Genomic DNA, 12,619 nt, shown 5'->3' with positions numbered 1-12,619 from the left:
AAGAATCACTCTGAGTCACAGCAGCTGTTTTTCCACACCTTTCATTGCATATTGTGGTATTTGTGTTATTTTGCACAAACAGTGTTTATTTGTGAAATGCATCCAGTAGAAGAAGCATAATGTGTTCAATACACAACATTACTTTGAAAGATGAGATGCTGCCGATATTGGCATCGCTTGATAACGATATTGGTAATGAAGTGCTGGACAATATCGGCTATCAGATATCGGCACGGTATTTTCTGGACTATAAGTCTCGCGTCAGTCAAAAAATGCGTTATGAAGAGGAAAAGAACAAAATAAGTCACAATACAAACAATTTGAATGCGTTTTCTAAATGCCTTATATTTGTATTTTAGTTCAGGTAGCCCTTCTTATGCTTGAAAATGCTTCATTTAAAGATGTAAAGTTTGCTTAAATATGCATTTTTTTTTGTACTAATACGCTGTATTCAACCACAAAACAGAATAACTCATGAATTAATATATTTGCAAAACTTGAATCACAATGTGGTGAGGGATGACTCTACAATATTTTTTCATCTTAAAATTTAATTAAATAATCAACCAATCTACCAATCTAGCTACTGGGTTTTATAGACTTGCAGGTCTACAACTATTTCAACAACTCACTCAAGTAAATGAATGTTCTGTATAAATACCCTTCTATTTAAAGCCAAGGTATATCACTCTAACAATATTAACAGCAGACCTTGTCAAATTAAAATCATTTTGTGAGTTGAATTCATTTTATTCTAATGTTATATTAAAAGCTGACACCGGGTATATTTCTGGATAGATGTTTCATTAGAATTCATTTTGAGAACGGAAATTGAACCTCCTAATTTGTCACACTTTGGAATGGAACAGGCCGGTGTTCACTGCGTACTTATTTCCATTTAGAAACAATCGCATGGGCTGTGCGCCGCGTTTCAAAATGTGTGAAAAATCCTGCTTTCAGTGAACTGCTGTTTTCTAATAGATTTCCTGCAGGTAAGTTGAAAGATGTGGTGTTTTACAGCAAAAGAAAAGTTCCAATGTGCTTTGTTACTGTGAAATGATGATTATTATTGTGTGGTGAGGAAGGTGTGTGGTTACTACCAGATGTGAAACAATGTGAAATGCTCACATTAATTTGAAAGTTTTTGATCATGAGTAAACTTGAAGATTGGGAAATTGATTTTTAACCATCCGCTTCAAAGTTTTGGTTTCAGAATAACCGAGCAATTCCTAAAAGTGATGTAAACATAAGCTGATGTCTTACTTTGTCTATGTATGTGTAGCTCCATATCTTGCCATTCACCCAGGCTCTGGACACCACCTTATCATTCTCATATTTCAGACGTTCAAACCATTCTCCACGGTGGATGGCTGACAAGAGTCCACCCCCGGAGTAGGTGACATTTACTTCTGTGTATTTGCTACTTGGGGACCAGACCACAGGTCGGCCGAGAGTATCATACTGGATATGGAGGGTGAATTTCCTGTGGTCGTCATAGATCTTCCCGACTCTGGTGTTCTGATCAAAATCTATAGACAGAAGGTTCCTGTTATGTGCCTGAAAGGAGAGGGCCACAAAAAAGGATAAGTTAGAGGCAAGGGAACCAGCGTTAATCAAATTCAATAAAATAATCATGCGAGATTGAAACTTAACTGCTGTGTAATCAAAAATTCTCAGTAAGGTCGCAAGACAGTGGGATATATAAATCCTGAGTATAACTTTCATGACTTTAGATGAATCAGAAGTGACATTTAGAGTAAAACAGGCTTGCCAAAACTGCCTCATATGCAAATGGGATCCTAATCAATTACTACGCATTCAATTTCCTTTTCTTTTGAAATATTCAGTTCATGCCATGTGCAAACTGTTCCACTGAAGAAAAGAGGTGTTAGAGCGGTAAAGTAGTATTTGTGGAAAGTACAGTTCAGTGTTTGTGACTCAAAAGAGGTGTTAGAGCGGTAAAGTAATATTTGTGGAAAGTACAGTCCAGGGTTTGTGACTCAGTTGCTTGCTCTGTGGGACATACTTAATCACTCAGAACAGACAAAATGCATCATTTGTTCAGCTTGCTTGAAACTTCCATTGAATTATTTCTATTTATTATTAATATACTGAGCAAAAGGAACATACTGTATCTTGCTGTTATAGCAGGGTGGATTCATGTTTGATTGCACAAATGTACTTGTGACTCTCAACACGTTTAAAGGGATAGTTCAAATTTTTTGACATAAAGTTGGATGACATCCCCATTAGCATTGTAGTGCATCATTGTAGCGCTTTGTCTTTTCCCCCACTTCATCCCATGAGCCAAAATCTGGTCAGTTTTTGGTATTGAAAAAATTAGTTCCGGCTCGTTGGTTAGGTCACAAAAGTCAAGCGTTCTCAAAACAATATTATTAAAGTGATGCTAAGGCGCGCAACAGTTGACAGGCGACTCAGCGATAATAAGGGAGAGAAAATAGCATAGAGCGTTTGTGAGGTCTGACTCTTTTGTGGATAGCGGTAATGTAATCAGTGTAACAATAATGACCCCTAGTGACCGGAATATTACATATGACTTGTCTTTTAATATTTTTAACTCATAATAGTAAACCACAAAACAGTGATATTTATGAATTCTTATTAATAATAATAAATAATTATAAATACTTTTTTTTATTAATTAATTTGTGAAAAGACACAATAGAGCAAGGGAGTGATGTTTGAACCGTGATGTAGCGAGGGATGACTGTATGTATATTTTGTGTTGCTGAAACCCACTCAGACAAATCTGTTGCCAAGTACTGCAAATGGGAGTAATTTAGCATTTTACCCTGAGTCTGCGTTCATAAGTGGTGTAGTTCGTCTTGCTCTGCTCCTTCCTCTGCCTCCACTCGATCAGGCTGGGGGCATGGTCACCGGGCAGGCTGATGTTACAGCGGCTTGCGGTTGGGCTGACTCCACCCCCAGCACCCCCAGGGAGGAGGGGCTCCGTGCTGAGTGACAGCTCCATCCCGCTGGCCAGCGACACAAAGAACGAGCCGTCGGCGCTGACTTTGTATGAACTCTGTGCATGGTCTGGGTGTCAATTCACACACACACGAACACAAACACAGGAAGTGCCGTTAAGAAACACAAAGCCACATATGCGTGAAAATGTACAGCAGCAAATGTGAAAAAAGTCAGTCAGTCAGTGTCTCAGGTAAATAACTGGGGGGAAAAAAATGAATGCGTTATGGCCACATTCAACATACTGAAAACAACTTGCAACGTGTGCATAAAGAAGAGAGATAATGAAGGAGGAAGTAATAACATCCGTTCATCCATTTTCTATGCCGCTTATCCTCACTAAGGTCGCGGGGGTTTGCTGGAGCCTATCCCAGCTGACTTTGGGCGAGAGGCGGGGTACACCCTGGACTGGTCGCCAGCCAATCGCAGGGCACGTATAGATAAACAATCGTTCACGCTCTCACGAGTCGCCAATTAACCTAACATGCATGTCTTTGGAATGTCGGAGAAAACCCACACACGCACGGGGAGAACATGGGAACTCCACAGAGAGTGCAGATTCGAACCCAGGTCCTGATTGTGTGGCCAAGACGCTAACCACTCGGTTAGCATTGCTAATAACATTGTTAATAACATTGTTTTTACAAATACTGTGTAGTTGTCATGCACCATATGCATGCACCAACACCAAAATTCTACAGTGGAAAAGGGGTATATGTCTCATGTTGGAAACAGAAGAGAACACACAGAAATATCCTTAACAAAGCTATAAAACAGCAAATAAAATTGGTTGAAACTTATCCCCTTTGCGACCATTGGATGATGCCTATGTGTGACACACAGAGGCAATGTTCACTATTATGAATGTGCTGGCAAGTTGGAGAACTTGTGAGGGTTATTCCACACTGTTCCCTAGCAGATATCTCCCAGCATTGTGCAAATGCCAGCATGCATGTATTAGTGCGGGCCGAGGCAACTTCTTTTTTTTATGCATTTCTGTCACGATGACAAGTGCTGGGAAGCAATTAAAAAGATGACATGAGAAGAAAGTGTTCCCATGAGCAGATGCACCACGCTCATTTTCTCCCTTTTTCATTTCTGGTGGTCATTAAGAAATTTCAAAAGCGCCCTGACACCCAGCACACAACAGCAAGAAAAAAACGCAGTGAAAAAAAAAAAAGAAAAATGAGAGAAAAACACAGGTCAGATTATGTAAACCAGAGCTAAATAATAGTTGCGTTTTTGCTGTTTGCTAGTCATAAATGTTTCATCATTCATAACCTCGCAGGCTCCACTTCTTATAGGGCTGTGAATGTTTAGTCGACCCCCCCGAATGACTCATAAACTGCCTCCAGGCATGTTGGTGGACAAGAAGATGGGGGGCAGACGCATGAGGGGTTAGGCTATAATCTTCTGTGTGTCAGCCAGCAAATAAATGGAAACATTACATCTGGGCCCCCGTTTTTAGTTCTTTGTCAGTGGCTCACGTCTAGTATTAGGGGTGTCCACAGTTGTTCCACTGAGGGCTGCATACTGAAAAATCAAAGGACGTGGGGGGGGTCTCTTTGATATTTTTTAATATATTAAAAGTGTGTAAAACTGTAAAAAAGCTGAAAAAAATTATTTATATTCTAACATTTGTATCAACATTTCAGCATTTTCCCTTTGCCTTTGTGCACTATTTTCCAAATTGTTACTGTTTTTTTTTTGGTTAATTTTATTACTACAATGTGCCGTGGGCCAATAAAAAAAAACAAAAACCACGCTTTACAAAGATTACAAAGGAAGCCAATCCAGACCCTGAGGCACTCAATGAACTCATGTTTGCCGACAACCAGGCAATGATCAATGACGAGACACAACTACAGAAGCACACAGACCAGCTCAACACAAGCTGCGAGAACTACAACATGAAGATCAGTGTCAGTAAGACCGAAGTCATGACCGTCAGCAGGAGACCAGAAAAACTACATGTCAACATCAATCGAACCCAGTTGAAGCAGCGTGGTCAGCTACCAACTCGCCCCTCTCCTGAAACATCCCAGCATTCCCACGAGCTCCAAGGAAAAACTCATTAACGTCATTTTCCTACCAACGCTGAGATGCCACCACCAGACATGGTCCCAAACAAAAGCCCCCGAGAGAAAACGAACACCTGTGAGATGAAATGCCTGAGAAAAGCAGTGAAGAACACCAGGCGAGGTGATAAGAGACATGCTCGAAGCAACACCGGTCCTACAACACATGGAACAACAGAGGATCGAGTGGTTCGGACACCTCGCACATATGGCTTTAAACCAACCAGCTCTTTGGGCATACAACACCAGATACCCTGGCTGGAGAGCCAGAAGAAGACCGCTGGATCGACTCTGTGCAGACACCCTCAAGATGTCCCTCCTCCAGGCCACTCGCCTTGCTGCTGACAGACGACTGTGTCTCCCCGCAACACCCACCGGTACAAGCGGAAGGAAAAAGTAAGTAAGACCACACTTTGCACACCCCAGACATTTTTTCGATTAATAAAAAAAAAATCTTCCTCAAGCCTGTGGGCACAAGACGCCATGATGCACTACCTCGTTTGAATGTGTAAATGGTGTCACTGGCGGACAGGTTGGTACTGGTGACAAAGTTCTCGCGATTGGAAGCCTCAACCTCCACCCGAGACCAGCGCTCCAGGTTGCCTTGGAAACCCCGCACATCACCGGTAGGGAGGGTGATGTTGATCACACGACCTTCGTTGTTGTATCTGTAAGAATAAACACGAAAGCGATGATGCACAAGTCTGCATACAGATATGACTGAGCCTGTTGGACAAATGAACACAGCGGTAACAAGCACATAAACACACATATGTACACACTCCAGCACTCCCACCTACACACAAACATTGGTACAAGTGACAGCTATGATTTATATAAGCAATTATCCAGCTGTGAGATGGAGACTATGTTGGCAGTGGTAAATAATTCAGACAGATGTGGGTGTGTGTGTGCGTGTTTGTGTATGTGTGTGAGAGATTTATCTGTAAAAACATGTGGGCATTCAAAGATAAGTGGAGATGTCTTCCAGCAAATGTCAGTTAAGTGTAGACTAAAACGGATGGAACACTTGTTAGTCCAATTTTTTCCTAGAAAAGTAACAAAATCATTTCACAAAAAGCCCAAGCATGAATAAAGCACGTGTTTCTATGGTCACACACTCGACAGAACGACAAAAAAGTGAGAAGACAATGAGCACACAACTTACTCATAAACAGTGGTCCAACTGTTCTCATCACTCTTGGTTGCTAGGAGACCAGTGTTACCATGGTAAGTGATGTGGGCAACGTCGTGACCCTGGCCTGACACCTTCCTCAGAGTTCCGCTGTTGCTAAGAGACAACCGGTACACCTGTCCACCGGGTAGCGCCAGCCAGAGCGGCACGCCGTGAGCATCTCTCTTCACCTGGAGTCCGTAAGCATCACGGCCGATTACTCCAGACAGCAGGCCGTCTCTGCCGTATGAGAAATTGTATAGGTAGTGGCCGGTGATCAGGTGCTTGGTGTACAGGTGGGAGCCATTCTGCAAAAAGACAAACAGATTTTGGTGGCCGTAACATTTCTACTTGCTAACTTAGTACATTAGCTACAAGTAATGACCCAGTTATAAGACGATACGGGAAAAACACTTGCAACTATTAACAAGGGAGGGCGCTGGGAAAGAAGGGCAAAATATGTGAGTTTCCTGGGGAAAACACGAGGGTTTACAGGTCAAGACCGGTTTTTGGGAAAATATTTGTAAAAATATTTTTGTTTTCTCTGTTCTACATATCTCATGGTGTATGTGAGTGACAGAAGAAAAGCCTTGACGTTGAGAATGCATTTGGCGCCACCGGTTGGTTTTCACGTATTAATCTCTGGAGAGTGACTATAAGATGGCCTGTCTTTTTGAGACAGCTTTCTAGGGAATAAATATGAGGAGAAAGTATACATGCATTTACTGACTAAAACCCTGGGCACACCTAGTAAACCTAGTTGTGTTTATCATTGGTTGTTGTCCTCAATGACATAGAACTGCATCATACTGGGGAGGTTTCTAATATTTTGGTTTCCTTGATTAGCTACATAATTTTTTTCCCCCATATTCATATGGTAGGTTAAAAGTGAAATAGGTTTGCTGCGTGTTGCAGAACCCACTTTATAATGCACATTATCACCACCTATAGGACTGCAGTGGAATAGTATTGCTCAGAGAGTCCTGATTAGGTTCATTTGACCTTGAAAGTCTGTGCTCCACAGAGTCCACATTTGTGAAGGCAGACCAGTGAGTCAGTTTTTAAAAGATAAATGTTGCGACTGCAGATGAACTCGAACAAATTTACCTGCCACTTTGGCTTGTCTGAAAATAGCACAAATCAACACAGAGTGCTTTTGGAGCTGTGTGTGTACAGAGAAAATCACCACTTCACAGCAGGGTTGACAATTAAAAAACAATTTTATTTTAAACACTACCTAAGAGTTATTTGTTTTACTGTAGCAGCATTACAGCCAGGCTATCTTTATTGCATCTCTGTCAATGGAAAAAGTCATTAATTACACTGTTTATTTTATAAATTTTATTTACCTCATAAATACAGCATCAGGGGGCTAAAATTCAGATCCCTAAAAAGTCTTTATTTCAGTTGTAAAGCTATATACAGGCGGTCCTGGGTTTATGACGTTCCATGGTTACAAACACGCTCCCATAAATATATTTTAAAAATAATTACGAGACTTGCTTGAGAAGTAATAACTGGGGAAGAATACGTGCTCCGTGCCACACAAGAATGCAGTGTGAGGCTCATGCTGGCCGGAAGAATACAGGTTGTGCCTGCGCAGCCACACTGAGGAAGAACAATAATAATAGTTTGATGGAAGTGCACCAAAGAAAAGGACATTGTTAGTTGTAGTAATACACCTTTAGATGAATTCTATTCTCTCTTTGCATTTCCAGTCTAATAACTTCTCATAGCCACAGAAGGCACACACTCACATAGCACAATCAGAGTTGCACAACACTTTCATATGACTTATGGAAAAATGTGTGAAGAGGCAGACGCCCAACAGATGCATTGTTCTCACTCACACACACACACTCACTTCTACACAACCTTGACTAAGTCACAAAGTCTCAGAAGCATAGTACTATGACCACCGTAGTCCCCCGCTGACTCATCACAGTATTGTTATATGCTCTGCAATTGCAGCCTTCTAATAACATCCAGCAGTATTTATACCAGTTACATTTAGCTTATGTCAATTAGTGACAAAACGTTCACACAAATACAGATTGTGTACCTGACTGAAAAGATACAGCTCCTGATCCAGTGGCGATCTGATCTCCACCACCCCAGCTGGGCCGGGTTGAGGCTGGTTGGGGCTCACAGCTCGGATTCGGATGTTGCCTAGATCAGCAATATAGAGGGTTCCATTGGGACCCACAGCCAGAGAGGAGGGGGCTTTCAGACGAGCGTCACGAGCGTAGCCTCCGTCACCTCATAAATAACACAAAATTGTGAGTTAGCACCAGGATGCCATTCTGAGTTACACATCACACTCGTACATACACATTCTTCCTTTGAGAAGTAAACATGTGCAGCCAAGTTCTGCAAATAAGAAAAGCTCATGGTGCGCCCTGAGCGCTTATCGGTTCAGGACAGGACTTGGACTCCAGTCGCTACCTTATGGTCCGGATAAGATCAGCATGATAGTGACTGAACACATTCACATGTCGTGGTAGCACAGCAGGATAACTGCCGGGTGATGCCCTTTGAATGCAGCTAGTAGGAAACAGGTCAGTGCCAACGCCAGAATGGAGGTTTATCACTCTACATAATACATATAACGCTTTCTTGCATGTATTTTGTGGGGACATGCTGACGTTCAAAGACAGGCACTGTGTGAGTGTTTACGTTGAAGACAGGGCATCGGAAAGCCTCTGAAGAGTGTAATCATCAGTTAACATCAAGACGTGATTGAAAATATGCAAAGCAAAGATCAAGAAAAAAAAGAAGCGGTTCCAGCCCATTGGCTTGTGGCATGGGAGAGACTTCCCTTGGCTTTGAAGAGGGCATAGAAGAAAAGGCAGCTTTTTATGAGCTGAATTAAATGATAAAATCACATCCTCTGACATTTACAGTGGAAAGCATGGCCTAACGGACAAAAGAACATCTGCTTATTTGTTTGGTCCATTTTCTCAACCTTTTATTAGATTTCAGGTGCCCCGCCATGATTTGCCAACCAGTTTAAAACGTTCATCTGCTATAGCGAGGAAGCTTTTTCTTTCGCCAGCTGTAAAATGATTGGATTTGAAAGGCTTCTCTCATGCTGGTTTATACTGATATTCAGCTGAAGGTCTTTCGAAAGGAGAGGCGACCGCATGAATACAAATATATGCATCACACAAACATATGTACACTTCTTTACCCAAGACAGACTTAACTTTAACACAGCCTTAATCTGCCGTTTCGGTCATGTACACACGAAGGTCATTGTCACTGGTTAAAGCCCAAATTCCTCTTAAATAAATTAATTTGGACAAGCTGAACAAAGACAAACAGGATATGAGACGGACAAGGGAGAGGATGTTCTGTAAATAAAATCAGAAGCGAGCAGGGACACGCAGGCAGAATAATCACTCTTTTAAGACCCTCTTGACAACATCAATAATTGGCTGTTGTCTTCAAAATGTTTTTGTCTGAAAAGGTTCATTTACTGCACTGCTGAACCAGGCCGAGGATGATAGGATCTGATTTTCAAGTGCAGTTACATGCCGTTCTTAACTAAGTAATCCTTTTAGGAATAATTTAATAATGTCATCTTATATCTGTTGTCACATAATGATGCGAATGTGTGTGTGTGTGTGTGTGTGTGTGTGTGAAAGTTGCCTGATAACATACCAGAGAAGCAGTCACAGTTGGGGTCTATCTTGCAGTCGCAGTCCGTAGGAGCTCCGGAGATAACTGATATCTCCCCATTGGTTGACACCTGTGTCGTGTTCAAAAATCCATGTCACACACGGCACATAAACACAAACCTCTGTTGTTCAGAAGGTCATGTAAAAAAAAAAAAAAAAAAAATCTGTCGTGCCTAATCTTGTGAGATAATGTTGACATTTTAGAGTTACGACGTTACATGTAAATGACAAAATTTTAAAACACTACCAGGGTCCATCCACCATTTTGCCAAGTCAAATAATTGTTGGGTATTATTACAATTTAAAGATATCTAGATGAAAAAAAAAAAAAAATTTCACCTTCATCATATGTTTCACACCCATAATAACTGATTTAATTTTTTTATATTTTAAATATTTTGTCATTTGTAATTTTCAATTGTTTTGATAGGGCAACCACATTTTTCGTCAAAGAATAACGATTTTATTTTTATTTTTTTTCATCAAAAATTGGTTATTTTTTTCTGTATCTCATTCACCTAAATGGGTAATTATTTGTAAATATGTGCTAATACAGGTCAAATGTACAGACTACATGTACCACTGTTTAAAAAAGCTCACAGTTTTTACACATTTATGCCATTATGCTTCGCTGATAATGTTTTTTTCTTCAAGCGTTGAGATTTCAGTCCTTGAACGCACCATAGTTTCGTGCTGTGACTAGCTAACCGTGACTCTGTTCATCGTTCATCCTGAGTACCTAGACATTTTATCATTTAAAATGCGTTTAATAAGTATGTGAGGCACATTTGGGGCATATTTTGTGCGTTTAGCTTATTAGCTTCCGTTGGTAGAGAACAAGGGCAATTGAAAATGGCTAAAATGTTGGTCCGTAATCGGAGGAGAACGTTACCGTCAAGCTAGCAGGAGGGTTTGGTGGATTAGGAGCAGGCCGTATGTTAAAAATAGACATTTTTATGGCCGTATCAATTATTCATAAATTTTCGCCATACGCTGGTAGGTGTGGAACATAACTCCCACGAGAAGCGGAGATTTACTGTACTGAAGAAGGTTTAAGTGTGAATATTTTTATTTGATGACAATATTTGTTTATTCTCAATTCTGTCTCTCCTCACAGCGGGTCCTGTCACGAGGGAGGAGTTACAATGCACACCGCTGAAGTTGTAGGTTAAAAGAAGTTGCGCTGGTTAAATTATAAAATAATCTAAGGGTAAGCCTGGGTGCATTTAGGTCAGGATCCATTTTGGGCATTTTTATGCATGCTTTACAGAAATAAATTGTGGCTTTTTATGTTTTCTAAAAGTTTAATTAATTCCACATAAATGACAAACTAAATTCTTGAACTAGATTACCTGTCTTTGAAGAGTGCTTTCCATGAAGGCGACAGCGGCCGCACTTCACAATTTATTGAGCTGATCCATGTAGGTGAATGCTTCATTTGAAATAGTTGCGAGATGTTGCAATCTGGTCTGTATTCACCCAGCGCATGTTTAAAACAAGTGCAATGATAAAAAATGAATACGCACGTGTTGTTCGATTTAGGCCATGAACTAACAGGGACTTGAAGCAGGTGTTTGATTGAAAGAGACACCGGTGGATTTTAAATGTCTTGTGACTTGACTGTGATCAATGCTTCAAAACTATGCCCTCTACACGGAACAAGAGCTGGAAATTGATGCTTGTCACGGTTCGCTAGCTGTCTGTTCTGCGAGTGTGCTGAGAGGAAACATCCTGTGATCGTACAGAGTCGTGCGTCTGTGTGGCAGACAAATGAAGTGGTTTGACGCAGCAGCTCAAACTCTTTCAACCTGCAGGGGGCATTTGTGGTGGCATACTGTATGTCAGTGTACATTCCCTTTGGTAACACAACAGACTCCCTGCACATGAGGTACACGTGTACGCCTACTCGTACACAATATCATGCTATGAAGTACGAGTGCTGCATCAAAAAATCTGCCTTTACAAAAGTAAAACTGCTTAATTTAGATTTACATTGTCAAATGGAAATTTGGTATCTATCTGAGGTACAGTGCAGAAGCGCACTACGTCATACCGAGAGCACTTTCTAATATTTTGATTCTCTCATGCAACTACAGAAGATAATTAATAGTGCTACACGATTCTGAAAAAAATGCGATTTGCTTAGAACTGAGATTATCTGGGGATGATTTTTTTCACACGTGGACACTAGGGATGGAAACGTCCCCTTTGCCCTGCATGAGACAATCTGCCCTTATGGAAAGCGGTTTTGTGTATCATTTTGCACTGTGTGTGTGCACGGCCATGACTGTCCAGGCTGGCTAAAAGATGCCCTGCCCATCATCTCCTCAGCTACGTGCCCAATGGTCCTCATGCCTCCTGGCCCTGACGTCGAGGTGCGGTGCACCTGTTTTTGAACACTTCACGGCAGTAAAAAACAAAGATGAGTGCATACAATAAAATTAACAAGGGAGCACATTAACTCAGTGGACAAACACACAACACATTCACATGTGAGGATATCAAAGACAATAATTTTTTAGACTGTGATGTCCACATTGGAGACGGCAGGGGCCTCCATGTTGGTGTTTGCAGAAAACCTCCACACATTGACTAATACATACTTTTTGACTCACATCACCCACTGGAACACAAACTGGATGTTATAGCAACCCCACAACACAGAGCTGATAATGTCCCCACCAGCCCACAGGGCAAAG

At 41.2% G+C, this 12,619-nt stretch overlaps 1 protein-coding gene across 1 annotated transcript in view; it reads right to left on the bottom strand.

Annotated features, from left to right (window-relative positions):
* tenm1 (teneurin transmembrane protein 1) overlaps positions 1 to 12,619 on the bottom strand; it is a 272,088-nt gene that overhangs the window by 18,289 nt on the left and 241,180 nt on the right. The window contains exons 26-31 of the mRNA XM_054791581.1: positions 9,904 to 9,991; positions 8,303 to 8,499; positions 6,235 to 6,548; positions 5,562 to 5,734; positions 2,813 to 3,057; positions 1,264 to 1,557 (exon numbers count right to left, since the gene is read on the bottom strand). Of these exons, the coding sequence (XP_054647556.1) occupies positions 1,264 to 1,557; positions 2,813 to 3,057; positions 5,562 to 5,734; positions 6,235 to 6,548; positions 8,303 to 8,499; positions 9,904 to 9,991 (1,311 nt within the window). The remainder of the gene's footprint in view (positions 1 to 1,263; positions 1,558 to 2,812; positions 3,058 to 5,561; positions 5,735 to 6,234; positions 6,549 to 8,302; positions 8,500 to 9,903; positions 9,992 to 12,619) is intronic.

Source organism: Dunckerocampus dactyliophorus, chromosome 11, assembly GCF_027744805.1.
Source record: "Dunckerocampus dactyliophorus isolate RoL2022-P2 chromosome 11, RoL_Ddac_1.1, whole genome shotgun sequence".
Classification (NCBI taxonomy): domain Eukaryota; kingdom Metazoa; phylum Chordata; class Actinopteri; order Syngnathiformes; family Syngnathidae; genus Dunckerocampus; species Dunckerocampus dactyliophorus.
This window is presented reverse-complemented; position numbering and strand designations above follow the sequence as displayed.